Source organism: Salmo salar, chromosome ssa13 (assembly GCF_905237065.1).
Source record: "Salmo salar chromosome ssa13, Ssal_v3.1, whole genome shotgun sequence".
NCBI lineage: Eukaryota > Metazoa > Chordata > Actinopteri > Salmoniformes > Salmonidae > Salmo > Salmo salar.
This window is the reverse complement of record NC_059454.1, coordinates 50,685,191-50,697,972: the sequence shown is the minus strand read 5'-3', so window position 1 is coordinate 50,697,972 and position 12,782 is coordinate 50,685,191. Positions and strand designations below refer to the sequence as shown.

Sequence of the window (12,782 nt, the reverse complement as noted above, 5' to 3'; positions counted from 1 at the left end):
TGATTCAGGAGGCCTCCATAAGGATTATTCCATTAGTTGACTGTTATTTCTTGGCTTCATTCACTCATAAATAGGAACAATCCATGTTCTCAGATAAGCTGGATGGAGACCTTCTATGCAATGATTACACAGCCCTACATTTTTTTTATCTGTCAGTCTTACATTTAAATGGATGTCACACCAAGCATTTCTCCTTTGCCAAGAAAATCCATCCACCTGCCAGGTGTGGCATATCAAGAAGCTGATTCAACAGCATGATCATTACACAAGCGCACCTTGTGCTGGGGACATTAAAAGGCAACTCTAAAATGTGCAGTTTTGTCACATAACACAATGCCACAGATGTCTCAAGTTTTCAGGGAGCGTGCATGTTGGCATGTTGACTGCAGGAATGTCCACTGGAGCTATTGCCAGAGAATTGAATGTTAATTTCTCTACATCCAACTGGCCTCACAACCGCAGACCACGTGTAACCTCGCCAGCCCAGGACCTCCACATCTAGCTTCTTCACCTACGGGATCTTCTGAGACCAGCCAAACGGACAGTAGAAGAAACGGAGGAGTATTTCTGTCTTTAAGAAAGCCCTTTGTGGGGAAAAACTGGCTCCAAAGTGGGTGGGCCTATGCCCTCCCAGGCCCACCCATGGCTGCGCCCCTGCCCAGTCATGTGAAATCCATAAATTAGGGCCAAATGAATTTATTTCAATTAACTGATTTCCTTATATGAACTGTAACTCAGTAAAATCATTGATAATGTTGCATGTTTATCATTTTGTTCAGTGTATCAAACAGTCTTAAAACGATCTACTTTGCTTTAGATGCAAACATCATGCAACCTATAAGACACATTAATTTGACTGTGTGAAAATCTGTTTTTTTGGACCTAACTTGCTAACCACTTCTTCCATGTGGTTTCTTCCTTCCCAGATGCCATGAAATGATGACCTCTTCCTAAATATTTGGTCACATGATACATTTTGTGTATGGTTTACTAGAAACAAAGGGTAGCTCAACCAGTGTGTAGTGGTGCCTGGAGAAGTGGGTATACTCTAATTTGAAAACATTTCCCAAACAAAGGCGCTGCGTGGAAAATAACATGAGAAACAGTAACATCCACTCTGAATGACCTAAAATGATCAACCCCATATTGGTCTTTCACAGTCAGGCCAACCTAAGCTGTACTGTGCAAGTAAGCTAATAGTAGGCCTATTCTTGAAAGATAAATTAAGCTGCTAACTGAGTCTTCTTCAGGTTTTTGCTTGAAAGTCAAACTTTTTAAATAGAAAAACAACAAAATTGGATGTTCTAACTTCAAAATGCATAAACCATATCCGGAGACCACTTTTAAGGTCTGGTAAAAATCTAAGAAGTTTGTGTAGTTACCCTTTAATTCAAGTTTGCAGGCATCTACAGTTGAAGTCGGAAGTTTACATACATTTAGGTTGAAGTCATTAAAACTCGTTTTTCAACCACTCCACAAATTTCTTGTTAACAAACTATAGTTCTGGCAAGTTGGTTAGGACATCTACTTTGTGCATGACACAAGTCATTTTTCCAACAATAGTTTACAGACAGATTTTTTCACTTATAATTCACTGTATCACAATTCCAGTGGGTCAGAAGTTTACATACACTAAGTTGACTGTGCCCTTAAACAGCTTGGAAAATTCCAGAAAATTATGTAATGGCTTTAGAAGCTTCTTATAGGCTAATTGACATCATTTGAGTCAATTGGAGGTGTACCTGTGGATGTATTTCAAGGCCTACCTTCAAACTCAGTGTCTCTTTGCTTGGCATCATGCGAAAATCTAAATAAATCAGCCAAGGCCTCAGAAAAAACATTGTAGACCTCCACAAGCCTGGTTCATCCTTGGGAGCAATTTCCAAACGCCTGAAGGTACCACGTTCATCTGTACAAACAATAGTACGCAAGTATAAACACCATGGGACCATGCAGACGTCATTCTGCTCATGAAGGAGACGCGTTCGGTCTCCTAGAGATGAACGTACTTTGATGCAAAAAGTGCAAATCAATCCCAGAACAACAGCAAAGGACCTTGTGAAGATGCTGGAGGAAACAGGTACAAACGTATCTATATCCACAGTAAAACGAGTCCTATATCGACATAACCTGAAAGGCCGCTCTGCAAGGAAGAAGCCACTGCTCCAAAACCACCATAAAAAAGCCAGACTACGGTTTGCAACTGCACATGGGGACAAAGACAGTACTTTTTGGAAAAATGCCCTTTGGTCTGATGAAATAAAAAAGAACTGTTTGGCCACAATGACCATCATTATGTTTGGAGGAGAAAGGTGGAGGCTTGCAAGCCGATTTATGTGTATATTGAAGCAACATCTCAAGACATCAGTCAGGAAGTTAAAGCTTGGTCGCAAATTGGTCTTCCAAATGGACAATGACCCCAAGCATACTTCCAAAGTTGTGGCAAAATGTCTTAAGGACAACAAAGTCAAGGTATTGGAGTGGCCATCACAAAGCCCTGAGCTCAATTCTATAGAAAATTTGTGGGCAGAACTAAAAAAGCATGTGCGAGCAAGGAGGCCTTACAAACCTGACTCAGTTACACCAGCTCTGTCAGGAGGAATGGGCCAAAATTCACCCAACTTATTGTGGGAACCTTGTGGAAGGCTACCCGAAATGTTTGACCCAAGTTAAACAATTTAAAGGCAATGCTACCAAATACTAATTGAGTGTATGTAAACTTCTGACCCACTGGGAATGTGATGAAAGAAATAAAAGCTGAAATACATCATAAAGTGGTGATCCTAACTGACCTAAGACAGGGAATTTTTACTAGGATTAAATGTCATGAATTGTGAAAAACTGACTTTAAATGTATTTAGCTAAGGTACAGGTAAACTTCCCACTTCAACTGTAGCACTGTTAGGTTTTTTTGTGTGTTTCTGTAGCACATGACAGGGAGTCAGCAAATAAAATGGCCACTGGATTGATGCAAATAATTATGATATCATTCTGCCAGATAGACATAGGCTACATTTAACAGAAGACTGTTAGTCCTATCATTAGCATCACAACATTTTTCCTATTCCTTATTTGTTTGAAAGCTGGATGTTTCACTTCATATTATGAGGCATGTCTTACCTTGCTTCAAAGTACCCTATAGACAAATTCCCACCTTAGAAACATGGAGGCAATTATTTTGTAAAGACTTCCTCATTATGCGTTCTCCTGTTCTATTGTTTTTCTTCTAACTTTCTTTCATTGTCCAGCAGCCAAAGGTCATATTAGCAACTCATGATAGTTTTTGCATCTTAAGATCTCCCCTCTTTCTAAATGTCAAACTTTTATTTTTAAATCTCTGTCTATGAATCCGCTCACAAGTGCGGACTGCTTTTTAGAAGATGTTTTCTTGCTAATAGCATTTTGGAACATTCATGCGTAGGCCTACCGCCGTGTGCACATTGCTGCACTTAAAATGTGAAGAAAATAATAGTTAATCAACATTTTAAGCTAAAGATTTTGATCTGTTCCATCAGCCTTCTTAAATGATACGTTGTATACCTCCACTACACTACTTCGATACGCATTGTGGGGATTAAGAAGTGAGTATACACAATGCTTACTGAAAAATAAGTGGGTATACGGCGTATACCTCCGTATACCCTCCACTACACCACTTGGCTCAACTAACCCTTGGCATGACTTACCCCACTCTCCTCCACTGTATTGTATTGTACTGACCTATACTCCCAAGCTCCCAGGCTCCCGAGTGGCGCAGCGGTCTAAGGCACTGTAGTGCTAGAGGTGTCATTACATACACCCTGGTTTGAATCCAGGTTGTATCACAACCGGCTGTGATTGGGAGTCCCATAGGGGGCAGAGCACAATTGGCCCAGCGTTGTCCGGGTTTGGCCAGGGTAGGCCATCATTGTAAATAAGATTTTTTTCCTTAACTGACTTGCCTAGTTAAATAAAGGTTCAATAAAATAAAATCTCTCTTCCTTGTTTTTTATGCGAACACATTTTCCAATAATTCTTAAATATCAGCTCAGAATTAAGATTCAAAGGTGCTGAAAGAATGGGGTGTCAGCTATGACATGACACCTTGAGTTTGAACATTTTTATTTTGGTTATTGAACTACAGTAGGTGAAGTGGATTTGCTTCCAGTAACGGAATTGCAGTGACGGAATTACATCATGGGTCCCTGATCTGTACTATACAGAAATTGAAAATTATGGATATGAATATCATTATCATCAAGGTGATGTATCCTGAATAGGTACACAAAGGTTGAAATATGCAATTTCCTTTTTCATATTTGGATATTGTTCTACACGCTGGCTGTTGTTGTAATGAGCTGCGCCCCCAAACAAGACTACATTTGGTTGGTCTGGACCTGACCAAATCTGAAACAATCATAGACGTCTACGTTTCACAAGTTGGGCATCACAGTACAGCACAGTAGAGCACAGTAGAGTTCAGTACAGTAGAGTAAATATGTTCAGTAGAGTACAGTACAATAAAGTACATTTGAGTAATTTATACTGTACTCTACTTTAGTGTGCTCTACTGTACGGTACTGTACTGAACTCTAATCTACTGTACGGTACTGTACTCTACTTTTCTTTGCTGTACTGTTCTCTACTGTAATGTAATGCCGGTGACGTGGATGTCGATTATGGCAGCCCCCCACACCTCTCTGATTCAGAGGGTTTGGCTTAAATGTAGAAGACGCATTTCAGTTGAATGCATTCAGTTGTACAACTGACTAGGTATCCCCCTTTCCTTTTTTCCTTTACTGTTCTCTACTGTGCTCTACTATACTGTCCAAACTTGTGAAACATAGACGGCTATGATTGGTTCAGATTTGGTCCGGCCAGTTCAGACTGACCAAATTTCAACAGATTTTCAAAGTTCATGGACGTCCGGTGTCGTTCAGTTCTCAGTGGTTGAGAATGCTTATTACTGTCAATAGGTGGTAGGTGTCATAGAGGGTGTCAGTAATAGCCGGGAGAGATGACATTAACTGGAGAAAGAGAGGAGTGAGAGAGTGAGAGAGACCTGCAGAGAGAGAGAGAAAGGGAGAGTGAGGGGCTTTCCAGACTGTTTTCACAGTCTTGCTTTGAACACCTGATGATACAGTTATGAGCTGAACATAACAGTATGCCAGTGGAAGGGAGGACAGTAACAGGAGACACTATGAGCTGAACATAACAGTACGCCAGTGGAAGAGAGGACAGTAACAGGAGACACTATGAGCTGAACATAACAGTATGTCAGTGGAAGAGAGGACAGTAACAGGAGACACTATGAGCTGAACATAACAGTATGCCAGTGGAAGAGAGGACAGTAACAGGAGACACTATGAGCTGAACATAACAGTATGCCAGTGGAAGAGAGGACAGTAACAGGAGACACTATGAGCTGAACATAACAGTATGTCAGTGGAAGGGAGGACAGTAACAGGAGACACTATGAGCTGAACATAACAGTATGTCAGTGGAAGAGAGGACAGTAACAGGAGACACTATGAGCTGAACATAACAGTATGTCAGTAGAAGAGAGGACAGTAACATGAGACACTATGAGCTGAACATAACAGTATGCCAGTAGAAGGGAGGACAGTAGCAGGAGACACTATGAGCTGAACATAACAGTATGTCAGTGGAAGGGAGGACAGTAGCAGGAGACACTATGAGCTGAACATAACAGTATGTCAGTGGAAGGGAGGACAGTAGCAGGAGACACTATGAGCTGAACATAACAGTATGCCAGAGGAAGAGAGGACAGTAGCAGGAGACACTATGAGCTGAACATAACAGTATGTCAGTAGAAGAGAGGACAGTAACAGGAGACACTATGAGCTGAACATAACAGTATGTCAGTGGAAGGGAGGACAGTAACAGGAGACACTATGAGCTGAACATAACAGTATGCCAGTAGAAGGGAGGACAGTAGCAGGTGACCCAACTGTGGTTTGTGACTACTATGATTTCCCACTGTAGCCAATTCAATTGCCGTTACAGATTTTTCAGTAATTCCGTTAGCGATTTGGTAACATAATTACGAGTTCTAATTACTTAATAAAACAAACTTGATATCAGTAAAAACACCATAACTAATTGGTAGGTCAACCTCTACTTGTTACTACTTCTTTGAACTTTCATTATCTTCCCTCCTCATGAGGGAGAGAAATTAGAAAAATAAGAGAGCTTGGGTCTATAAGGTAAGGTTCTAGCTATCTGCAGACAGATGATTGTGAAATAGTTGGTTTGAATGGTGTTTTTTGCTGTGTGTGCTGTCATTCTGTGACCAAACTTTGCATATGCACTGTTCTTCAAGTAAATGTGTTTTTGTAATATTTTCTGTGGATATTCTTAAAAGTAGTCCTTGTGCATAGAGCTGTATGGTTTGTTTAACTTTGCAATCATTGGTTTTTGTTTGACATACATTTTACATTTAAAAACCGGTTCACTCTGTGTGGAATTGCCCTCTATTAACAGTAACAGGTTCATAATGGCATGGGGGACTAAAGACATTCTTGCACATCAAAACAATCCAGTGGCTCCAGTGTGCAAAACATCTGGCCCATTGATGATTTCAAATGGTAGGAATTCCCATTAAAATCTCTTCAGAGGACAGTGTGTGATTTACTGCATGTTGTTCCTACTGTGCTCTCTGTGTCCACACTGTGGTATGTATGTATGGCCTTCCCCTCACAGGGCAGAAAATCAATTGTGATTGTGATGCCGTAGTCAGCAAAACCAGTAAATGGCTGAAGTCGGAGTGAGCACACACTGGCTGCGTCCCAAATGGCACCTTATTCCCTACAAAGTGCAATCCTTTTGACCAGAGCCATATGGGCCCTGGTCAAAAGTAGCACACTATTTAGGGCATAGGGTGCCATTTGGGAAGCATTCACTGTCCATGTGCTGTGTGGCACTGATTACTTCAACCCATTCTGCTCACTCTCCCTCCACCACATAACACAGAGCTTGTCATTAGCTAATAGCTATAATACTCTGTTGCCCTAGGATATAAAACTGTACCATAGCTTGTATTATTTCAAGGATCTCCTTCAAGGACTAACATCTAATGGAATTGACAATATTGCAAATGCTTCTGATCAACAAGTTTAGGTTTCATGTATACAGCATATTATGGAATATGTATACTTTGCTAAAGAAAAATATATATCATATAAGCCATCCAATTTTATAATAAACAGCTCACTATGGGACTTTGGGAGCCAGAAACAGCTCCACTTGAAGCATTCGACATAGTGTAGAACAGAAAGATAACTGCACAGGTTTGATTTAGGTATACAAGCATACCTTTATTTCCCAGAGCAAACTGAACGTGCTGGATGACAGAATAGACAGCCATACATAATGACATCTGTAGAAAAACGTCTAGAAGTGGCAGTAGAGGACAATAGAAAAATACAGTTCAATTCCATATTAAAATGTGATACTGTTTCATATTTCCAAAGCAGCACAAAGATTGCAGTAATTACAACGTTTTATGTTATTTCTAGGCTGTGGGAGCACCACAGAGTAAGGGAGCGTATTATCACAGACATGTCCGAGTTATTCATGGGCACGTGCGAGTCGATTGAGGAGCTTGAGCTTCTCTGCACTTGTACAGTATCTCAACTATTTTGCAATTCCCCTTTTCATCCTCCAACAGCCCCCTTTGTGATTATTTCACAGAATTCCATTTGCCCTTAAATGTGGAAAGTTTAGCTCCACCAAGCCAAATGGCTACCTATAGGATGTAAGAGACATTATGGAGGAATGGACATACAATACTACGGGGCTATATTCAAACAAAATCTGAAAAAAATACTTCACATTTTCTCTTATCAAGACATTTCAACCAATAATGGAGAGTGCCATGGTCAATTGAAGTGAATAGTAAGGTTATTGATTAACCTTTTAGGGTAATTAATTACCTTTAAATACCTTTCAAATCTGCAAGAGCATTCACACTAAAACTAACAATTGTATGCTGAAATAGAACCATGCCATTCCTGTTCCTATGGATGTCTTGTAAGCATACTAATTAGTTACCATAACAAGGTTTGTAACCCTTTGTGGGTTTACCTTTTTGACTATACCCCCCCAACTTTCAGAGATATGATTCGGCTTGAGGATGAACATTACAGGCACACTCTGCAGACAGCAAACTATCTTGCCGGGACCTCTTTTTATTCAAATCACCTCAACGTTCTAAGGTTTGACCAGGGATCACAATGTCTAATTCTAAAAATGTCACACACTCACAGGAAGTGTGCAACAAAAAAGTAAGACGGCACCAGTGAACCTGTGTGGCTTAGTAAAACATGGCGCTTACAACGTCAAGACAGTGGGTTAAATTCCCGCTGGGGACACCCATATAAAAACGTATACATGCACTACTGGAAGTCGCTTTGGATAAAACGTCTACTAATGGCATATATTACCGTTTAATGGAAATATGAGCATGCATGAGACTCATTTGCCTCCTTTCCATCTCTGAAAGGGTCTGTAGCAAAATTTCTGAGGAACTCAGCAGTAGAGTGAGGGATTAGATATACATTCGAAGCCTACATTACAGAGGCTGATGCAACTCTTAAAAGTTGCAATATGTAACTGTTTGGGTGACCCAACCAAATTGATAATTCTCATTGAAAGCAAGTCTAAGAAGCAGGTAGATATTTTCCATATTGCTCTATTTCTATGCTTCCCGTTCTTAAGTTTAGTTTTTGCGTCTTTTACTTTCGGTTTTGTACACCAGCTTCTACACAAACTGTTGAAAACACAAGATTTTTGGTTATTGAAAAGATAGTACAATGACTCTCTAGTCTACACATTGCTTGTTTTGTTACATAAACTGAAACTAGGTGAACTATTAGAATTTTTACAACCAGGAAATAACGGAGCGATTTCTGCGTATTGCACCTTTAATGGGACAACCATTTTGACAACGCTTTGTCCTCAAAACTGACCCAACGCACCTTGTTAACATGAGATCAGATATTCCCAATGGCCTCCATCTAATTTGCAACACCAGTGAAGGTAGTTAGTATTACTTGTTGGATGATTGTAATCTCACTTTGCTATTTGACAAAGTTTTAATATTTCAAATAATTACCTGAGATTCAAGGGACTAAAGACACATTTAGGAGCATTCCAATATAGCCTAGCCAACTTCATGTGTGCTTTCTTTCTGAGATACTCAGCTTCACACCACTGAAGCAGTGTTGTTAGTCTACATTCAGGCATAGCTTTATCAGTACATTCTTATAAACTCAGCAACAAAAAACAAATGTCCCTTTTTCAGGACCCTGTCTTTCAAAGATAATTTGTACAAATCTAAATAACTTCACAGATCTTCATTGTAAAAGGTTTAAACACCGTTTCCCATGCTTGTTCAATTAACCATAAACAATTAATGAACATGCACCTGTGGAATGGTTGTTAAGACACTAACAGCTTACAGATGGTAGACAATTAAGGTCACAGTTATGAAAACTTAGGACACCAAAGAGGTCTTTCTACTGACTCTGAAAAACACCAAACGAAAGATGCCCAGGGTCCCTGCTCATCTGCGTGAACGTGCCTTAGGCATGTTGCAAGGAGGCATGAGGACTGCAGATGTGGCCAGGGCAATAAATTGCAATGTCTGTACTGTGAGACACCTAAGACAGCGCTACAGGGAGACAGGACGGACAGTTGATCGTCCTCGCAGTGGCAGACCACGTGTAACAACACCTGCACAGGATCGGTACATCCGGACATCACACCTGCGGGACAGGTACAGGATGGGAACAACAACTGCCCGAGTTACACCAGGAACGCACAATCCCTCCATCAGTGCTCAGACTGTCCGCAATAGGCTGAGAGGGGCTGAGGGCTTGTTGGCCTGTTATAAGGCAGGTCCTCACCAGACATCACCGGCAACAGCGTCACATATGGGCACAAACCCACCGTTGCTGGACCAGACAGGACAGGCAAAAAGTGCTCTTCACTGACGAGTCGTGGTTTTGTCTCACCAGGGTTGATGGTCGGATTCACGTTTATCGTCGAAGGAATGAGCGTTACACCGAGGCCTGTACTCTGGAGCGGGACCGATTTGGAGGCGGAGGGTCAGACATGGTCTGGGGCGGTGTGTCACAGCATCATCGGACTGAGCTTGTCATTGCAAGCAATCTCAGCACTGTGCGTTACAGGGAAGACAATTTTAATTGAACAACACATGTAGAGACTAAGTCATTCCACAGGTTTTCATCTGTGAACTGCCTCTCAATGTGACTGGATTGAATTCTTAGTAGTGTGAAATTCCACAGTAACGGAATTATGCTGAGACTTTTCACTTTAAAATGTATGCCAAACAAAATCCTTTGATTTCCAAGTTTAACAAACCATACAACTATACAAAAACACATTTACTTGAAGAACAGTGCAAATGCAAAGTTTGGTAACATAATGATGGCACCAACAGCACAAACCGCCAATCTGTTACCAAGATTTTCATGTGCACTCTTCTTCAAGTAAATGTTTTAGTCAAATTTTGTGTGTACATTTTTAAAAGTAGTCCTTGTGCATAGAGTTGTATGGTTTGTTAAACTTTGAAATCACTCTCAGCGTAATTCCTTTGCTGTGGAATTGTCCTAGTGCAATTCCCAAATGCTTATCCAAAGTTTCAACCACCTAATCTGGATTTAATGGATATGATGACTCAATCCAGATGTCGGACTGATTGCTTTCACTTCCTCTTGCTCTTGTTTGCAGGAGTATTACGGGCTACAATGGCCCATCTCAGGGTAACCTATTAGGCAAACTGTAGTATTTATTTTAGATGCACAAATACTTGTTGTTTCCATCAGCCATAGTAGGCTTTAGGCTACCACTACGTTGTCACTGTGGATGTGAAGAAAAACTGACAGATTAGACCTTTTCCCAGCATTATCACCCACAGGATCAGACCTCAACCGATCATGATTTTCTGAAAATAGAAGCTATAGTAGGCCCGTAATGTGAGCAGTCAAAACCAAAAAGTATATCAACGAACTGTCTAATCGTAATATGCATATTCATGGAACATAGGCTGCCACTGGCACACTTGTCTGTGATTGTGAAGTCAGAGCGGCGCAGTTCGAGAACTGAAGCAGTGGGGTGTAAAAATATGCTTCTAAAGACGTGGCTCTAAAACCATTTTAGTATTCATTTCACAGTGGGACATCGTGTTTGTGACTCAGAATCATCAAAGATATGGGCAATATTAACTAATAGCCTATTTTAATCCAACATGCTCATTCAACTGACGGGATAGCCTCTCAGAACGAGAGCAATAGCCTACTCTACCAGCTGATTAAAAAAGATGGTTAGCCCTCTAAGGTTAGAACAAGAAAAGTTTAAAATGTAGGTAAATTCAAAGTGCATGGATATGCGCAAGAGCAATGTATTAAGATTCTATCAACATAGTTTATCAAACGCCGCGTAGACTGGTCAATGTAGACTAACAGCAATCAAGTAGGGTAACGTTTCATTGTAGCAGTCAGTATATTGTCGCAGGTATCCAAATTGTAGCAGGTATGCAAAGTGTGTTACATTATAGCCTAAACGTAAGCAAAATAATTATGTTATAGCCTAGAATACTTATATTACATGCCCAATATGTTGACTGAAAAAGAGATAGAGAAGAAAGTAGAAGTAGAAGAAGAACAATTAAAAAAAATGGTTCAGGCTATCTGGAGGTGTGGGGTTGTCAGAGAACCCCATCTTAAAACGTGTAATTGTTGTAATGAGGAATGGAATCACATGGAATGGAAACACTCGCTGGTGGAAACATCCAGTTTCAGTTAAACACCACATGCCATGCATGTCTATTGCACAAATGTTGCAGGCTGCTGAACAAGAAGCAGAGGCAGGTGAGAAAATGTGTAGACTTCAATCTCTAGGCAGTAACGCACTAGGAGGACTGCACTTTGTATTTACCTTGTTCGCGTGGTAAAAGTCCAACGAGCTTAGACAACTTGGATCAGAACCCACACTAGACGGGTGCGCAGGATAAAATCTCACGTCCATATCAGGTTCTGCGAGACTGACGGCATGAAATCCGTTTCAGTGTCTTTGACTCACTCTATTGTTTAGCCAAACAAAATAAGAAAGAAGTAAAGAAAGAAAAAGGGGTTGAGTTTTCTGTGCACTCTTCCCTCACATCCGTTTGCGGTCGAACTTCTGCACCAACTCGCGTCCTAGTGATGAACAGTCCTTTTTTCGCTTACTAGAGCGCGTCCACTTTGGAGAACCAAAACAGTTATCACTTAACGGTAGAACAAAAATAACAGCACATATGCAGATTAGTTATTCTATTAAGTTAGGCATACTCCAGAACAAATGAAATAAAATATTCCCCCTTGGTTTATTTAAAAAAGCATAAAATGAGCCCTCTGAATATGTTTGTTTTTTCCCGTTGTTCTCATAATCCATAGGCTTTGTGACGGAGGTGCATATTCATGTATTGATTCCAGGAAATGGTTCGAGGACAGAGAAGTGGTTGGACTGTTCTTCACCATATGCCATGCGACCTCTGCTGATAATAAATGGGAAAGAGGAATGGAGGGAAAGGGGGGAGGGGAGGTTGGTGGCTGCCTTGGCAACCGCTCTCCTTTCTGCAACTGCGCGTTTCAGATTAGCAATGTAGTAGTGTGCAGGGCTCTGCATTATAAAGCACACACAGATTAGCCTATACAGTATATTGCGTTCCAAAGGTTCCATTTGCTTTATTTAGTGTGCCAAGCCGAAAGGCATGAGGT

The 12,782-nt window shown here is 40.7% G+C and overlaps 1 protein-coding gene across 2 annotated transcripts in view; it reads right to left on the bottom strand.

Annotated features, from left to right (window-relative positions):
- LOC106567461 (TOX high mobility group box family member 2) overlaps window positions 1-12,565 on the bottom strand; it is a 133,050-nt gene extending 120,485 nt beyond the window's left edge. For both annotated transcript variants that reach the window (XM_045693375.1, XM_045693376.1), the window contains exon 1: window positions 11,962-12,565. In XM_045693375.1, coding sequence (XP_045549331.1) covers window positions 11,962-12,051 — 90 coding nt within the window. In that variant the 5' untranslated portion in view covers window positions 12,052-12,565. The remainder of the gene's footprint in view (window positions 1-11,961) is intronic.
- Window positions 12,566-12,782: the final 217 nt, after the last annotated feature.